At 45.9% G+C, this 16,360-nt stretch overlaps 1 protein-coding gene across 9 annotated transcripts in view; it reads left to right on the top strand.

Annotated features, from left to right (window-relative positions):
• The first annotated feature begins 990 nt into the window (after positions 1 to 990).
• The window catches only part of BIN1 (bridging integrator 1), a 159,509-nt gene continuing 144,139 nt past the window's right edge, over positions 991 to 16,360 (top strand). For 3 of the 9 annotated variants that reach the window (XM_054044721.1, XM_054044719.1, XM_054044718.1), the window contains exon 1: positions 991 to 1,196. In XM_054044721.1, coding sequence (XP_053900696.1) covers positions 1,116 to 1,196 — 81 coding nt within the window. In that variant the 5' untranslated portion in view covers positions 991 to 1,115. The remainder of the gene's footprint in view (positions 1,197 to 16,360) is intronic. The other 6 variants (XM_054044724.1, XM_054044722.1, XM_054044723.1 and 3 more) reach the window with 3 other exon arrangements.

The raw sequence follows: 16,360 nt of genomic DNA, 5'->3' as shown, positions 1-16,360 counted from the left end.
TTTGAACCCAGTTATAGTTTTGGCCTTCACAACATCCTCTGGTGATGAGTTCCACAGGTTGACTGTGCTTTGTGTGAAGAAGTACTTCCTTAAGTTTGTTTTAAACCTACTGCCTGTTAATTTCATTGGGTGATCCCTGGTTCTTGGGTTATGAGAAAGCGTAAATGACACTTCCTTATTCATATTCTCCACACCAGTCATGATTTTATAGACTTCTGTCATATTGCTCTCCCTAGTTGTCTCTTTCCCAAGCTGAACAGTCCCAGGCTTGTTAATCTCTCCTCATATGGAAGCTGTTCCATCCCTCTCAATCATTTCTGTTGCCCTTTTCTGTACCTTTCCCAATTCTAATACAACTTTTTTGAGACGCTCTATTGGGGAGGCTCAGAACCATTCAAATATGTGTCAGAGGCCCCGCACGGCTACAAACTAAGGCCCAGAGCGTCCCAAAGGAGTTAGGCACGGGGATACCTTTGAGGATCTGGGCGTAGCGGAGGGCACCTTTTGGCTCAGGTTGTAGTGAGCAGTGCTTTAGAAGCAGGAGAGTCGGCGGTCCATCCCCCTGAAGTTCTGAATGGCTTTTGGGTTTGTTGTGCTTTGCCTAAATACATTTCGATAAGGACTTGAACCAAATGGCATAAAGACAGGTTTCAGAGTAGCAGCCGTGTTAGAATGTATCTGCAAAAAGAAGAACAGGAGTACTTGTGGCACCTTAGAGACTAACAAATTTATTAGAGCATAAGCTCTATTTATTAGAGCATAAAGATGCTCAGAGAGTAAGAGTGGGAGCAGAGCTGATGCGAGGGCGCGGGGGAGGAATGGCTTGGAAAGTTAAAGGAGGGCTGATAGGTCTGAGCAGAGATTTCTCCCTGCATGGGGCCTGCCCCCTTGCAGCCCGGGCTGTGGGCTGTGTCGTAGGAGGAAGCCGTCAGTCGCAGAGCCAGCGGTCCCTTTAAGAAGCGGCCGCGGCTTTGGGGCGCTGTGTCTTTAAAAGGCTGTATCCTGGTGCCTGGCTCCTGGAGAAGGGGATGGCCATTGTTTCGCTCCGGGTTTCCCCCGCGTCCCTCCTGCTCTGATTAGTGCAGCCGCGCGGGGGGAAAGGCAGGCAAGGCAAGATGGCTGAGATGGGCAAGGGAGTCACCGCGGGGAAAATAGCCAGCAACATGCAGAAGAAACTCACCCGAGCCCAGGAGAAGGTAAATCACGGGCGCGGCGCTGGGCGAGCCGAATCCGGGGTGCTGGGCGAGCTGGTCTTACTGGGGACGTGTCAATGCAAGGAGAGGGGGCTGGGGGCGCTGCAGTCTCCTCCCCACCCCCCCCCAGTTTTCCTCCCCACCCCACTCCCGAGGGCACTGACAGCCCAGCCCAGCCGGGGTGGCTAGTGCTAGCCAGCCTGGACTAGCCCCTTGGGGCCGCAGCTGCTGTGTCTCAGAGGGGCTTTGAGAGATGGGGGGGGGGGGGGTGCGTTGATTGACGGCCGGTGGAAGAGGGGTGGGGAGTGTGTGTGTGTGTGTGTGTGTTGTGTTGCATGTGTGTGTGTGGGGTCACAAACAGCTAAGGCCAGGGAGCCGCGCTGCAGGCAGGCGCTCAAGCCCAGGGCAGGCAGGACGTGCTTTGCTTTCCCCTGCAGATCAGAGCTGTGCATTTACCCCTTCCCCGGGCAGCTTTCTGCCTGGCTGCAGCTGACCCCCACCCCCACCCCCCAGAGCTGTCCTGCCCTTGCTCCCCTGCACTGCGGGGAGGGGGATTTCCCGGCATGGCACCGCAGGGGGGCTGTCCCCAGGGGGTTCCCCAGTGGACGGCTGCGGGGTGTATTACACCAGGGGGTCCCAGCGTGAGACTCTGCAGACAGGGAGGGAGTGAAACGAGCTTGTGACAGGGGGTGGGGGGGATGGATTAAATCCAGGGAGGCTGCAAAACTCTCCCCACCTGCTGCCTTGCCCATAAATCCAAGGGCTTGGGTCGAACGCAGCCTTTCAAAGGCTATTCTCTGGGCAGCCCCATGGATCCTGGCATGGGAAATGTTACAGGGCCAGGCGTGTAACATGGGCCCAGTAGCGTGAGATCCTCTCTCTCGCTGAGATGCTAGCCATCCAAATCTGTCAGAGAGCAGCTCTCCTCTGGGCTGCTAGGCCCTGGTGCTGGTTAGCCCCCCGGGTTTATCTCTGGAGGAGCTGCCCGGTGGAGGAAATCAAAAATGTTAAATGGGTTTTCAGGGGCTGCTGCACTTGGGGTCACGTCTCAAGCATTTGCTAGGCGAGAACGTGACATTTCACAGCAAGGTTTCCAACCCGCTTGTGTGATCTAGTGGGGATCAGCAGGGGTGTGTGTGGTGGGGGGAAGGATCAGGCCTGTTCCCTTTGAAACTCATTGCTGGCTGTAGACTGAACAGAAAAGCTCTCCTGATTTTTAGAAAGCACTGCATGGCAATCGGAGCAGCTCTTTGTGCTTCGCTAGCTGGAGGGTGCTAAGCATGGCACCCAAGGGTGGGGGATTAAAGGAGTTCGACACCACCTTCCTCCTTGTCTCATCCTCTCTTCTAAAACCTGGCACAACATTTCCTAGTGCTTTCCCCTTTCATTCTCAGATTCCAGAGTCTGTCACTATGCTATATATGCCTTCCTCTGCTAACATCACGCTGTTGCTGCGGGGGGATGAATCAGGGTCTCTCTTTCCTGATGTCAGGGAAAGGTTAGGGGACTATGCAGTGGATAGTTTTCACGTTCATCTCTCTGGGATCCTGCTCTGGACGCCAGATGCCTTGCCTGTGCAGGGATTATCGGACATTTTATGCAGGGGCACTGATCAGCTGTTTTTTATCTCAAGCATGCTCATCTTGGTTTTCAGTGGTTGCTGTTACAGAGAGATGACATTGACTCAGTAAGGAGCGGTGTATCTTTGGGAGAATGCTTCTGCCATGACTGTTCCTATTCTCCAGGAGTTACCTTTAGTTCTAGATGGAAGGCCTGGGTATACAAAGCAAGGTGAATGTAAAATGCTACCAGATCAGAATGGTGAATGGAGGTCAGAGGCCCCCTGCCCTCTCTGACAGCTCTCACTGAATTGCACTTATTTAATGAAGCTGGAATCGGGCCCATAATGTTGTCTGACTGCTTTAAAAAGCAACCGAACAGTAACAGCACAGGGGGCAGCAAAGAAAACGCCTGCTCCTACACACTAAACCAGGGAACTAGGACAGTGACATCTCTTGGGTTGTAAACAACGAAAAAAGAATTGCAGGGCTTGGTTCATCCTCGGCTTGGCCTCTAGGAACTGATTTAATAGAGTGTGATCAGACAGCAAGTTTGAAAAATCGGGACGGGGGTGGGGGGTAATAGGAGCCTCTATAAGAAAAAAAACCAAAAATCGGGACTGTCCCTATAAAATCAGGACATCTGGTCACCCTACATGGGGGAGACCTCACCCTCTTCTCCTCCGGAATGGCTTGCATAGAGGAGAGTTATTCCACTAATTTTGATACTAGCAAAGTGAGAGGTAAGCATACCGCAATAATTACAGGATTACCCTCTGTTCCCCATGACGTGGTAACATAGGGAGACAAATGCAGTGAACGTTATACCATCACCCTGGCATTTGCCAGACTTTATTTCCTTTAAATAACAGATACATATAAATCATTGCTTGGTGGGAAGAATGTAATGCCACTCTATGGTCTGAGAGAAGAGTTGTGTGTATTTAAAGCCAGACATTAATAGTTGCGTTAAGCAAAAGTGTTGAAGATAAGCTGGTTGCTCAGCACCCAAACTTTTATTTTTAAAAAAGGTATGAAAAGGTTATCCCGAAAGGATGCTTTGAAAGATATAGCAATTTCCTTTCAAAAGCCTTACTGAATAAAGTTGAAAGAGCTTTGGAGCCCACTGTATTAAAAATGCAAAATGTATCCATTATTGTGGGCGCATATGTAACTTTGCTAAGAGGGAGATGTGACCAGTGTGAACCCTGGGAGATGTTAGGAGCTTCAGAGGACTATTTGCTAGGCAAGAATGAACTTCTGGGCCAAAGTTCAAGTTGGTGTCCTGGAGAGGAGATGAATGCATAACCAGAGGAGGGATTTTGCAAAGAGCCAGCCTTTTGAAGCTATGCCTTGAGAAGAGAACCATTGTCTGCTGTTCACCTGCTCCTTAAGGCCAAGATCAAAACCCAAGCTGTATAAAGGAAAGAATTAACTATCCGTGACTGTGTGTATTCTGAGCGAAAGCTGATATAAAATCGTGACCACTCACAAAAGAACCCTAGGAGGGGTTTGAAGGAATGATCACTTACCAGAGCCCTTGTTGGAGCTGAGGGTGATCTCTGGTAAAGTGATTAGCTGGCATGTAGGTTCTTTTATTGTTCTTAATCTGTTTTCTCTGTAATGCTTTCACCTCAATAATAAATGTGCTTGCTTAAAAAGGGCTGTGTGGGTAACTTATCACTGTGGGCAGCTGTGCTGTTCATAGCCTCTGGCGAGAAAGCAGTGCGCAGTTGCTGGCTGTTTGGGCCGTCTGGCTTGCTGGGGATATCACAACGTAGGCTGGGAACTGTGTGCCTGGAAAAACCCCGGTCTGAAGGGAGACGGTCTCCTGCCAAGAGAGGTGATAGCTGGGGAGCTAGAAGCCTACAAGTGGGTGCCCTTGCTGGACCACAAAGAGGGAATACTGGTGCAGTTGCCTTGAACTGTGACAGATGCTCCAGGGAATTTTCACTTGCTTTTAAGCGTAGGTGCCAACTCTGTGGGTGCCCCAGCCGATCAACTCCTCCCGGCTGCCACCATCAGCTGTTCCCTGGCATGCAGGTGGTGCTGGGAGGGAGGGGGAGGAGCGGGAATGGGGCGCACTGGGGGAGGAGGCAGAGAGAGGTGGGCGTGGGAGCTTGTGGGAATGGATGGAGTGGGGATGGGGCCTGGGTCTGAGCCCCCCCCCCCCCCCCCCCCAGCAAAGGAAAAAGCAGGCACTGATGCTTTTAAGGCTGGTATATTTTAGTGCTTAAACACACTTGGAGTGTCCCTGTTATGTATCCTTTTTAGGTTTTATATTTAGAATGAGAATCCCTCCTCCTCCATTGATTTCCAGCTCGAGCGCTGGGAGTTTATGATCTCAGCAATTTCCCTGGTGATGAATTGGAGCCTTGTATTGAATGAAGAACGAGGTCTTATTCAGTACCAAATTCACAATGGAATACTGGACACATCCTCTTTCCGCTTCTGAGATCTCTGTTATGCAAGAATGTAAGATGTTCCTTCAGATGTGGCGCTTGTGTCAGCTTTTCACCAAAGCTCTCGGTTTATTTCCGGAAGATACGTTCTTACGTGAGGCAGAAATATGCGGCTATGTGGTTGGGTAATTGGATACAAAATCTTGTATATTCATGTTCAGCCTCTTAGAGTAGCAGTGAGTAAAAATTGTTACCATCTGGTGGTTATTCAGTGATCTATGTAAAGAATGGTTTTGGTGTCTCAGACCGGTCACTAATGGACAGGTGTCCACATGGCAAAAAAACCATCATAAATGGTACTTACTCACACCCCTTTTTGGCAGCCTTAACAGAGAAGCTGGTGATTAATGGGACTTGGGCAAGAAATCACCTCTTGCGGTATGTCTACACAGCAGCTGGGAGAGTGATTCCTACCTCCAGTAGATATAGATGTGCTAGCACTGTCTTGAGCTAGTGCGCTAAAAATAGTGATATGAATGCAATGGCTCACGCTGGCCTCATGAATACATACTCGGAGGTGGGATTTTATTTGGGTGACTAGCTTAGACTGCTGCTATTTTTAGTGTGTTAGCTTGAGCAGAGCTAATATCTATCTAATCTCTCTCTATATCTACCTGAACTGGGAATCACACCTCCCACCAGCTGTTGGGTAGACACCCTTAATCATTTAGTTGGCTCTTCTTAGTCAGGAATAAGGCATGTTGGGACAGGTTCATTGCAGTTGTCTATCCTGTAGATAACTGGCAGATCTTCAGCTTCTAAGACTTTAAATATTGGGTTCTAAGTGCACTGTAAATGGGAGAAAAAAGGTTGGTGCCACAAAAACATGACAGATGTTCACGTTGGCGGTCATCATGGGCCTAGTGTTGATGTTTGTTTGCCCTATCAGCTTGGAAAAGAGGAGACTAAGGGCGGATATGATAGCGGTATATAAAATCATGAGTGGTGTGGAGAAAGTGAATAAGGAAAAGTTTATTTACGCATTCCCATAATACAAGAATTAGGGGCCACCAAATGAAATGAATGGGCCGCAGGCTTAAAACAAATAAAAGGAAGTTCTTCTTCACACAGCGCACAGTCAACTTGTGGAACTCCTTGCCTGAGGAGGTTGTGAAGGCTAGGACTATAACAGGGTTTAAAAGAGAACTGGATAAATTCATGGAGGTTAAGTCCTTTAACGGCTATTAGCCAGGACGGGTAAGAATGGTGTCCCCACCCTCTGTTTGTCAGAGGGTGGAGATGGACGGCAGGAGAGAGATCACTTGATCATTGCCTGTTAGGTTCACTCCCTCTGGGGCACCTGGCATTGGCCACTGTCGGAAGACAGGATACTGGGCTGGATGGACCTTTGGTCTGACCCAGTACGGCCATTCTTATGTTCCTTTTTATGGCATGTAATAAGTGCTCCACAATCTATGCTTTCCTTTTGTTTTTAACCTATAATAATCTAGTTTCTTGTCTAGATTGTAAATATCTCTGTTCCCTATTCCACATGGTCACTTTTCCCAGTGCTTTACTGATACCAGTTTTACACACAGAATTAAGTCATCCTAGCTCTGTTCCAGGGATTCGCTGTTTCTAGGCCTTTCAGTCTATCTACATGAGCACACATTTTCACTCCACATTTAAATAAAAATGAATTTGGCTGATTGGAATGAATCTTGGTGTCCTAGAAATTCCTCCGTAAAGTTCCAGGTGGAGGGTCGGTTAATGCCGCAAACTGATCACTGACCTCTTGTTGCTCAGCTGGCCGTAACTGGGCATGTCACAGAGACAAACCTGTTCAGTCATTACTAGCGTCTCTGATTGGCTGGTTAGAGAGCAGGAGTGGAATGATATTAGCTGTGCCGAGCGCAGCTCAGGATTTAAGGTTTCTGGAGGCAAGCCAACACAGTGAGGAGAGAAATGTGTGGTAGATGCAAGGAATAGAAAACAATCAGGTTTTGGGCAAAGGATTTCTGCAGGAATAATGTGAGGTAGAAATAATAGACTAACTTATTCCTATTGCTCCAGGCTTGGATCGTGTGTGTGTGCTGGGGTATGTTTGTGTCGTGTTTTTATTATGTTCTGTTGGTATTTAGATAAGAGTGGTGGTTTCTTTGCCAAGTAAATATTACATTAAAAGACCTCTGCATCTAGCCCAACCTTCCAGAGGTACATTCTTCTACTGTTATGACGTCAGTGGGGTGTAATCATTATATTTAATGTGAATGCTAACAAACAAATCCATCTTCACTTCCCTATCTTTATTCCTAATCTAAGGAACCTAAGAGCAGGAGGGATTCCATCTAGATCAAGTTTTGTTTCAATGATAGCGTACGTTATGATAGGCCTCCCTAGTGTGGTTTTAGATCACAGGTCTGGGAGTCAGGACTCCCAGGTTCTAACTTTTCCAACTCTGCCACTGACTTGCTGGGTTACCCTGGGCATTTTACTTCAACTCTCTTTCCCCATGTGTACTCTGGGGATGATGACACATAGCCATCTTTGATGGGGCTTTGATGGCCTCAGAAGAGTGTTCTATCAGTGCAAAGTGTTAGCAGTTTATTATTGGTGAGCATAATGTTTTATGTACCAGTAAGACAAGCACAGCTTTAAAGAATTTACAATCCTAGGCAAATGGTTAATGGTGAGAAATAATAAAGGACCTTGGGGTGGAAGGTGGCTGGGAAGGAAGGGGTAAAAGAAAACTGTTCCTGCTCTGCCTCTCAATCCCTTTCTCGAATAACTTGTCTGTCACAAGAATGGCGTTAGTACAACACCGTTCAGAAGGGAGCTGTCTCTTCGCTGATCCGACTCTGTTCCTTTTCTTTTTCTCACTCTTTCTTTAGCCCTCCACTGACCAGGTGCCATGAGAAGGATGTCAATGGGTAGGAAGGGTTTAGCAAAAAGGCAGGCCTTGCATGTTGATCAGACCTGGTCTCAGTCTTGACCCTTATGTGAAGAAGCCCAGAGTTGGGGTCTAAGAACTCTCTGTGTGAAATTCTGGCCCTATTGAAATCAATGGGAGTTTTGCCGCTGACTTTAGTTGGCCCAAGGACTTTGCCCCGTGGTCCCCAGAGTCTTAATCTGGTCTCCTCCAGCTGTGGACTGCAGCTATCTGGGAGGCAGCCTCGGAGATAGCCAGGTCCTAGCTATGAGGAGGTCTTTGGAGGTCTTTCAAACTTGTATTGAAAAAGTAGAAAAGGGGCTAGTGCTGTGTGTTGCCTTGGCCCTTCCGTTGCGGGGAGTAAATGTCTGGAACAAATACGCCTGCCTAATCTGTTCAAGATGGCGGAATTCATTTTTGCTGCACCTCAGGTTCCTCATGGCCTTTCGAAGCCTTGATCTGGTGCTACTGTTTGACCTCATTCCTGGGCCAAGTGTCAAACGCTCCGTGTAATGTCAGGCAGGAGGAGTGCGGAAGTGGCAACGCCGCAGGGGATAGAAGTACTGTACACATCCTGATTCTGTCAGGAACTGTCTTTTTTTTTTTTTTTTTTTTTTTTTTTGCTGGAGGACTCTCCAGCAGCTTGTACAAGGCTTGCTTTGTGGGTGGTGGTTTCTCTTACTTAACACTGGTAAAGGGCCATCTCCACCTGCCTTTCCTAGAGCTAATCCTGGAAGTGACAACATGACTCTAAGAGCCATAATTAAGGACAGCTGGAAACTGACCACATTGTAGTTAATTCATTTAGGAAACACAAAGCTCTGGAATGCTTTCTGAGACGCTCTCTCTTCACCTGTGATTTAATTTGATTATTGATGCAAGGCCTCTCTAAAATTATTCTTGGGAGGTCAGAGGTTTGCATTGTTTACTGAGGTAGTTGTAAGAGGAGTATTGATAAGACTTCAAGGGAGATTGACAATAGCCCCCTGAAGTTACACTTAGGTGGGAGAAACCAGAAGTCCTGATTCATGTTGAGAATAGCTCACTTCCATCTTCATTGAATTGGCCTGGTTAGCACTGACCCGCACTTGGTAAGGCAACTCACATCTTTTCATGTGCTGTAATCTATATTTTGCTTACTGTATTTTTCACTTCATGCATCTGATGAAGTGGGTTTTAGCCCACAAAAGCTTATGCCCAAATAAATTTGTTAGTCTCTAAAGTGCCACAAGTACTCCTTGTTTTTGCTGATACAGACTAACACAGTTACCACTCTGAAATCTAGCTGGGAGGTTAATTGAAGAACTTTCATCCCTTCAGCCTTTCTTCGCTGCTAATCATTGCCCTAGAGCAAAACCACATCATTTAATTAATTATTGTTACAGCATCATAAACTTGCCTGGCACTTTACCAACAAATGAGACAAGTCGCTGCCCTGAAGCTTTTACAGTCTGAGGTGCTCAGCGCCTTGCCAGATTGGATCCTACAGGCATGGCCACGCTACAAAATTAAGTCGACCTAACTTAAGTAGGCACGCAGCTGTTGCAGTAATTACATCGCTTGTGTGTGTCTACACTTTGTTCCTTGTGTTGGGGTCTGGGTACTCACCAGGAGCGTGTGCACTGATTGAACTGTCAGTGTGGGGCATAGTTAGGGTGACCAGATGAGAGGAAGAAAATATCAGGACACATGGGGTTGGGGGTAGGGGAGTCGCCGGCGGAGGAAAGAAAAAAAGGGAGTACCGTGAAATGTCAGGACGTGGGACAAACGTCTAAATATCGGGAAGGTCCCGATCTTATTGGGATGTCTGGTCACCCTATGCATAGTGGGACGGCTTCTGAAAGCCCGCAACAATTGATGTAAGCAACGCGGTGTCTACACTGATGCTGTGTTGACCTAGCTACATGGAGATTGACTCTACGCCTCTCGTGGAGGTGGAGTTATTAAGTGGGTGTACTGGGTGAGTTCTGTCGGTGGGAGCGAAATTGTAGCGTAAACACTTTCAGAGTTATGTCAACGTAAGCAGCCTTGCGTCAACCTAACTCTGTAGTGTAGACGCTGTCCTCCTTTCCTTCCCACCACCCTCCTCCTCTTCCCCTGAAAGGTTACAACAAGAAGAGCCCTGTGGTTGCTCCGTGTAGAGCTGTATGGTGCCTCAAACAGTGTCGCCAACTTTGCCATTTTTTTAATCACAAGGGACAGGGTTTTGGAAGTTTTTTGGAGCCTGTCTGGTGAGAAGCTCTAGCCCCCTTGTGAAGTTCAGCCCTGCAGGAAGCCGGCAGAGTCTCTTCCCCTTGGCCTGGCTCCACTCTTACCTTCTCCCCCATGTGAAAAATACAGACAGGACAGTGCATGCATCTGCTCTTTTCCCCTACCCTCTGCAGCACCTGGCCTGGGAAGAGGCAGGGGGAGGAGGGGAAGAAGAGCTCCAGGAGCTGACACCCTCCAGGCTGGGAAAGGGGGAAGAGGGGATCCTGCTGCAGCCTCCCTGGTCTGGGGGTACGTGAAGAGCCTGAGGAGAAGCAGAGGTGAGGCTGGGGGTGGGGTACTGCTGAGTTGAGGGAAGGGGAGAGGCTGCAGGAAGGAAGAATAATTAAAATAAATATTTTTAGCTATTTGGACAATTATGAAGCTTTTAAAAAAAACAACAAAATTTATTGTAATTACTGAACAATGTATATATTTATGTAGTGATCAAAATTATCCAGAGAAGAAAAATTTAAAATGACTTGAGATACTTTGAATGTGACTGAATGGATTATTTAACAATAATATTTAGGGATTATAAATATAATTAATAAATATAAAAGGCCCTGAAAGCTGGCTCACGTTGCAAAGATATTCTTGCATGTGAAGGTCTTTGCAGCTCATATAAATCATTATTGAAAAATAACTGGAAAATTTGCAACTTTGAGAGTGCCTTGTGTTTCATTGTTCATTTTTCAGCTCCATTTTATAGGCCTTGTATGGTACATTTCAAAATAAGTATGAATTAGGTTTTTCCATCCTGTTTTATCTTTATCACACTATGGAGCTCCACTGAGCACTTCTTTGTGCAAGAACTTAACAGAAGTGTGCCCCCTTTTCCCCACCAGCATAGTTGCCTTCCTTCCACCCCATCTTTCCATTTTTGAAGGGATACTTTTGAGGGGACGTCCATCCTAAAAATGAGATACCGTTCACGGAAGCATTACAATGATATTGAAATGAGTCTCTCACTGCTTACGAGGAGCTCAGATAAAACAAAGTCTTAACCATTTTGTGACCTCTCCCTTCCAATTCTCCTAAATAGGTTTTTGCTAAATAGGTTTGTGTACTTTCAGTGTACCCTGACTCTCCATCTCAGCAGCCAGGGAGAGGTGTGCGTGCAGTGAAGGTGTAGTCATGTCAGTCCCAGGATATTAGAGAGACGAGGTAGGTGAGGGTCCAATAAAAGATATTACAACTTCTGTTGGTGAGAGAGACAAGCTACTGAGCTCTTCAGGTCTGGAAAAGGTACTCCTGGTGTCACCGCTAAATACAAGGTGGAACAGATAGTTTAGCAGAAGTAGTTGGCACATATTGTAAGGTAGAGTGGCCCATCCATAGTCCTAGGACAAAAGGGGGGAGGGATTGGGGGTTATAGATTGTTGTAATAAGCCATAAATCAAGTGAGAATCTGCTTCAATACAGAAATAAACTCCTCTTGTAACCTACCCCCCACACTGGAACCCATCTGGGGTATCGTCAAACAACTACAACCTGTACTCCCTGGGGACCCCCTCTTGAAAGAAATCGTTCCTGAACTCCCATTTCTGGTCTTCAAGCAACCCCCAAGCTCATCATCAGAAGCAAGCTCCCCATAGACCAGGACCCACCAACTCAAAGTGACACCAGACTCTGCCAGGACAACAGATGCAAAACCTCCAGACATCTCTCCAGTTCACTGCTACAATGATCAGTGCCTCCCAACACACACCTTTCAAGATCCATGGATCCTACTACACCTGCCTATGACAACCAGTGGTGCACCCCATCCCGTGCACTAAATGACCCAATAGCAACAATGACAGTTTTCAGAGTAGAAGCCGTGTTAGTCTGTATCCGCAAAAAGAACAGGAGTACTTGTGGCACCTTGGAGACTAACAAATTTATTAGAGCATAAGCTTTCGTGGGCTACAGCCCACTTCTTCGGATGCATATAGAATGGAACAAGGCATTCCACTTTGCATTTTGCTGTGATGCTGGAAGCACCTTTCCCAGACCTGAAAAAAAGCTCTGTTCCTGCATTAAAGGTTTACTTTTCCATCTGAAATGATCAAACACGGTTTGCCAGGAGAGTAGAGGGGAGTTAAAAAGTCAAATTACAGATGAAAGGCGTGTTTGATTTTTAAATCTCATGATTTGTGGGGCCAATCACATGATTTTTCAGGATCTGAATCATGATTTTTTGATCTTCTGAGATTGGCAATACTGTTTGAAGCTTCTACACTTAAAAAAATAGTTTCTTTGAAGGGAAGATGAGCGCTAAATTGACAGGCATCTGATTGTTGTCATGTTATGGGACACATCCTAGTTCCATCACACAGTGCAACCTTCACAGCCAGGGCTGGCTCCAGGGTTTTGGCCACCCCAAGCAGCCTCCTCCCTCCCCCCCCCCCCCCCCCCCAAAAAAAAAAAAAAAAAAAACCCGCGATCTGCGGCGGCAATTTGGCGGGAGATCCTTCGCTCCAGCAGGAATGAGGGACCGTCCACCAAATTGCCGCTGAACAGCTGGATGTGCCGCCCCCGTCCAAAGTGGCCGCCCCAAGCACCTGCTTGGAAAGCTGGTGCCTGGAGCCGGCCCTGTTCACAGCTCCACGTGGGCTGCCAGACCATGCAGAGCCCCTGTGATCAAATCTTGCCCCAGTCAGTTGCACTGGCAATTTACCAGGATCCTGAAGGCTGCGCTTGATTTGCATTAACAGAACAGATTGCAGCCACCCTCTTCTTCAGGGAGATACTAGCGTTCCGTCCTCCCTATTTATTTCAGTGACTCTGGGACATGTATTCTGAGTGCTGTCTTTTAAAAATAAAGTTGTATTCTTCTGAGCTGCATTTGGCCAGCGAGCTCTGCATTATCCAACTCGTACAATGTGACTTTTCTATTTATGCAACAAAAGAACAAGAATTAAATTATCTGCTGTGGTGGCTTCAGAAACCGCCCACACAAAGAGCTTGCTCTCCTAACGTCAGCAGTGTAGAGGAAATGGATGGCGACTTGGAATGGACAGCCTGCCTTTTAACCCTCCGCTCCATAGCTAGTTTATTTGTCTCGCAGGAGTTAATTAACAAACCATCTAAGTTTCAGAGGGGTAGCCGTGTTGGTCTGTATCAGCAAAAACAATGAGGAGTTCTTGTGGCACCTTAGAGACTAACAAATTTATTTGGGCATAAGCTTTTGTGGGCTAAAACCCACTTCATCAGAAGCATGCAGTGAAAAATACAGGAAGCCGTGTGTGTGTGTATATATAATATAATTACAGCACATGAAAAGATGGCAGTTGCCTTACCAAGTGTGTGTGTGTGTGTGGGGGGGGGGGTGTCAGTGCTAATGAGGCCAAGTGAGGGGGGTGGGGGGTGTCGGTGCTAACTTCCACCTTAATTGAATTGGCCTTGTTAGCACTGGCCCCCCACTTGGTGAGGCAGCTCCCATCTTTTCATGTGCTGCAATATATGTACTGGTTAGGTTAATGGTCAATGTCTGTATCGCCTCTGCTGTTGCTAGAGTCTGGATCACCCTGTCAGCTGCTGCACCTTGTACATTTCCCTGAGGGGGGGATTTTAACTTCAAGTTCTAGCAGAGGCAAAGTGGGGTTATTACTTGGTGATTTGCTCTGTGACTGGAAAGGCCTCCGGGGTTTCTTCTCCTGTCTCCCTGATGCATGTATAGGTAATTTCCATTAATACCCATATGGGATATCTTTCCATGTTCTTATGTTGGCGCCTATCAATTATGTTGTCCTAGCAATCTAATAAGGTTGCAAACAAGGTTCTGTAGAAATTACCCTTAATACCTATAGCGTCTACCCTAAAACTCTATAGATTGTTTGTTTGGTTATTTTTTAAAAAATCCATCCTTTAGATTTCTACAGCAGGAAGCAAATGCTCTAGTTTCTGTTTAAACTGAATAGGATTTTTCATAAGGAGGTCAACAGAAATTGAATGCGTGTCTGGTGGTGTGAGCAGAGCTCAGTGTTTTCTCCATATCAGTCACAGATAGTTTGGACCATCTCTCTACCCATCTCACCAGTAGAAATTCTAGCTCTCCATAACCGATCTACAGGTGGTAGTCCCAAATCCTCTGATTTTACTGCAAGTGTCGCAATAGTTGGTGTATTTTTTTTTAAAAGCCCTGATTTCTTGAGTCATGTGAATGTGAGAATCTCCATTTTCATCCTTTTTTTTTTTTTAAAGAGGTAAATTAATAACCCTCATGGTTGCAGAGACAAGCTTGAAAACATGACCTCTAATGTTCTCAACCAGGGTACGCAGAAGTCTTCCAGGGGATACATCAACTCCTCTAGATATTTGCCTAGTTTTATAACAGGCTACATAAAAAGCACTAGTGAAGTCAGAACAAACTCAGTTTTTTTTCATCCTCTAGAACAGTGGCTCTCAACCTTTCCAGATTACTAGACCCCTTTCAGGAGTCTGAGCTGTTTTGCGTTTTTCCCCCACCTCCCCTCACTTAAAAACGACTTGCTAACAAAGTCAGACATAAATATACAAGTGTCTCAGCCACTAGTACTTCCTCATTTTTACTATATAATTATAAAATAAATCAAGTAGACTATAAATATTGTAATTACATTGTGTGCAGTGTCTATAGAGCAGTATAAACAACTCATTGTCTGTATGACCTTTGAGTTTGTACTGACTTTGCTAGGGCTTTCTGTAGCCTGTTGTAAAACTAGGCAAATATCTTGATGAATTGATGAGCCCATCGGAAGACCTCTGCACGTATCCTTGGTTGAGAACCGCTGTGCTGGACTATCCAAAGGAAGGGATTAGGTGGGGTTTTTTGACTGATCATTTTAATAGTTTGTTGTAAACTGGACATTGCAGAAGGTGGGCATTTTTAGGGGAGATTTGGATGGTAGGCTTGAGGCAATTCTCCAAAAAGGGCTGTATTTTTGGAGTTTAATGAATGGAGTTCATTTGAAAGCTCATCTTATGACTGTTTAGATGAGGTATGATATGGAGCTGTCAAGCGGTGAAGTAAGCCTGTAGACAGCCTGAAACAATGGTACCCAAAATGAGAGAGCGTCCTTTTTTGCACAGTTCCAGAAACACTGCAACATGGCCATGACTACAATTATTACTGGTTAAGTTAATTTCAACATCTTAATGTGGTGATTATGGGTCAGAGCTACCAAATGACAGTGAATTAAAAAATTTGTATTGGTTTTGCATGGGCAAGGATTTTTCCCCTCAGAAATGATGAAGTTGTTTTAGCATGTTGCAAAAATGGCAAATCAACATTTTGCAATATATTAATGTGGAATGGTTTCACGTTGCGCATTCTTAATTGTCAAAGTATCTCACAGGTGATTATAGAAGTTTTTTCTATATCTTCAGTTGAAATTTGTTGACCTGATCAGTCTCACATTGAAGGTTGTGGACCAGTAGCAGTAGATTGCATGCCCATAGCTTGTACTGCATAGTGGGTAGATGTAAAAATACATGAATTCCTAATGTAATGCTTCTCCATTTGTAAACTTTTGTACATACAATGTAGCATTTAGTCTGCCTGGTAGAAAGTTTTAACTTGTAACTGCTTTTGCATGCAGTGCTAGTCTCTGAAATATTCTAGAAACTAGCTTTTTAATTCAGTGATGTTTATGCACAGGTCAGTATTAGTGTCAAAGATGACGGTACACAGCTTCTTATTATGAATATGCAAAAGCTATGAGGGAAAGAAGTGGTCTAATAAGTAGTGAAAACAAAGTCCACGAAGAGCACGTTACAGCTCTTACCAACCATGTCATCAACAATATGGCAAATCCATTTGACCCTGAATCACATCCAGAGGTGCTTATCAACATATCTGTGGACTTCATCAGATGAACACTGAAAATAGCAGATGTTGGTGAGGAAGAAATGAAGAGGTTTGTGAGAGGTGCATTTGATTCTGATGGAACATGTAGCTTCTTCAGCCCAGTCAAGAAATGTGGCATTAAAACATTTGCTGACATGGCCAAGAAGACCAAATGTAGATCTGCCAAGGGAGGGATGGTCCCTGTAGTGGTCAGTTCA

This window comes from Malaclemys terrapin, chromosome 11 (assembly GCF_027887155.1).
Source record: "Malaclemys terrapin pileata isolate rMalTer1 chromosome 11, rMalTer1.hap1, whole genome shotgun sequence".
Taxonomy (NCBI): domain Eukaryota; kingdom Metazoa; phylum Chordata; order Testudines; family Emydidae; genus Malaclemys; species Malaclemys terrapin.
The sequence above is the reverse complement of the archived record's forward strand: the minus strand, read 5'-3'. Positions and strand labels throughout refer to the sequence as shown.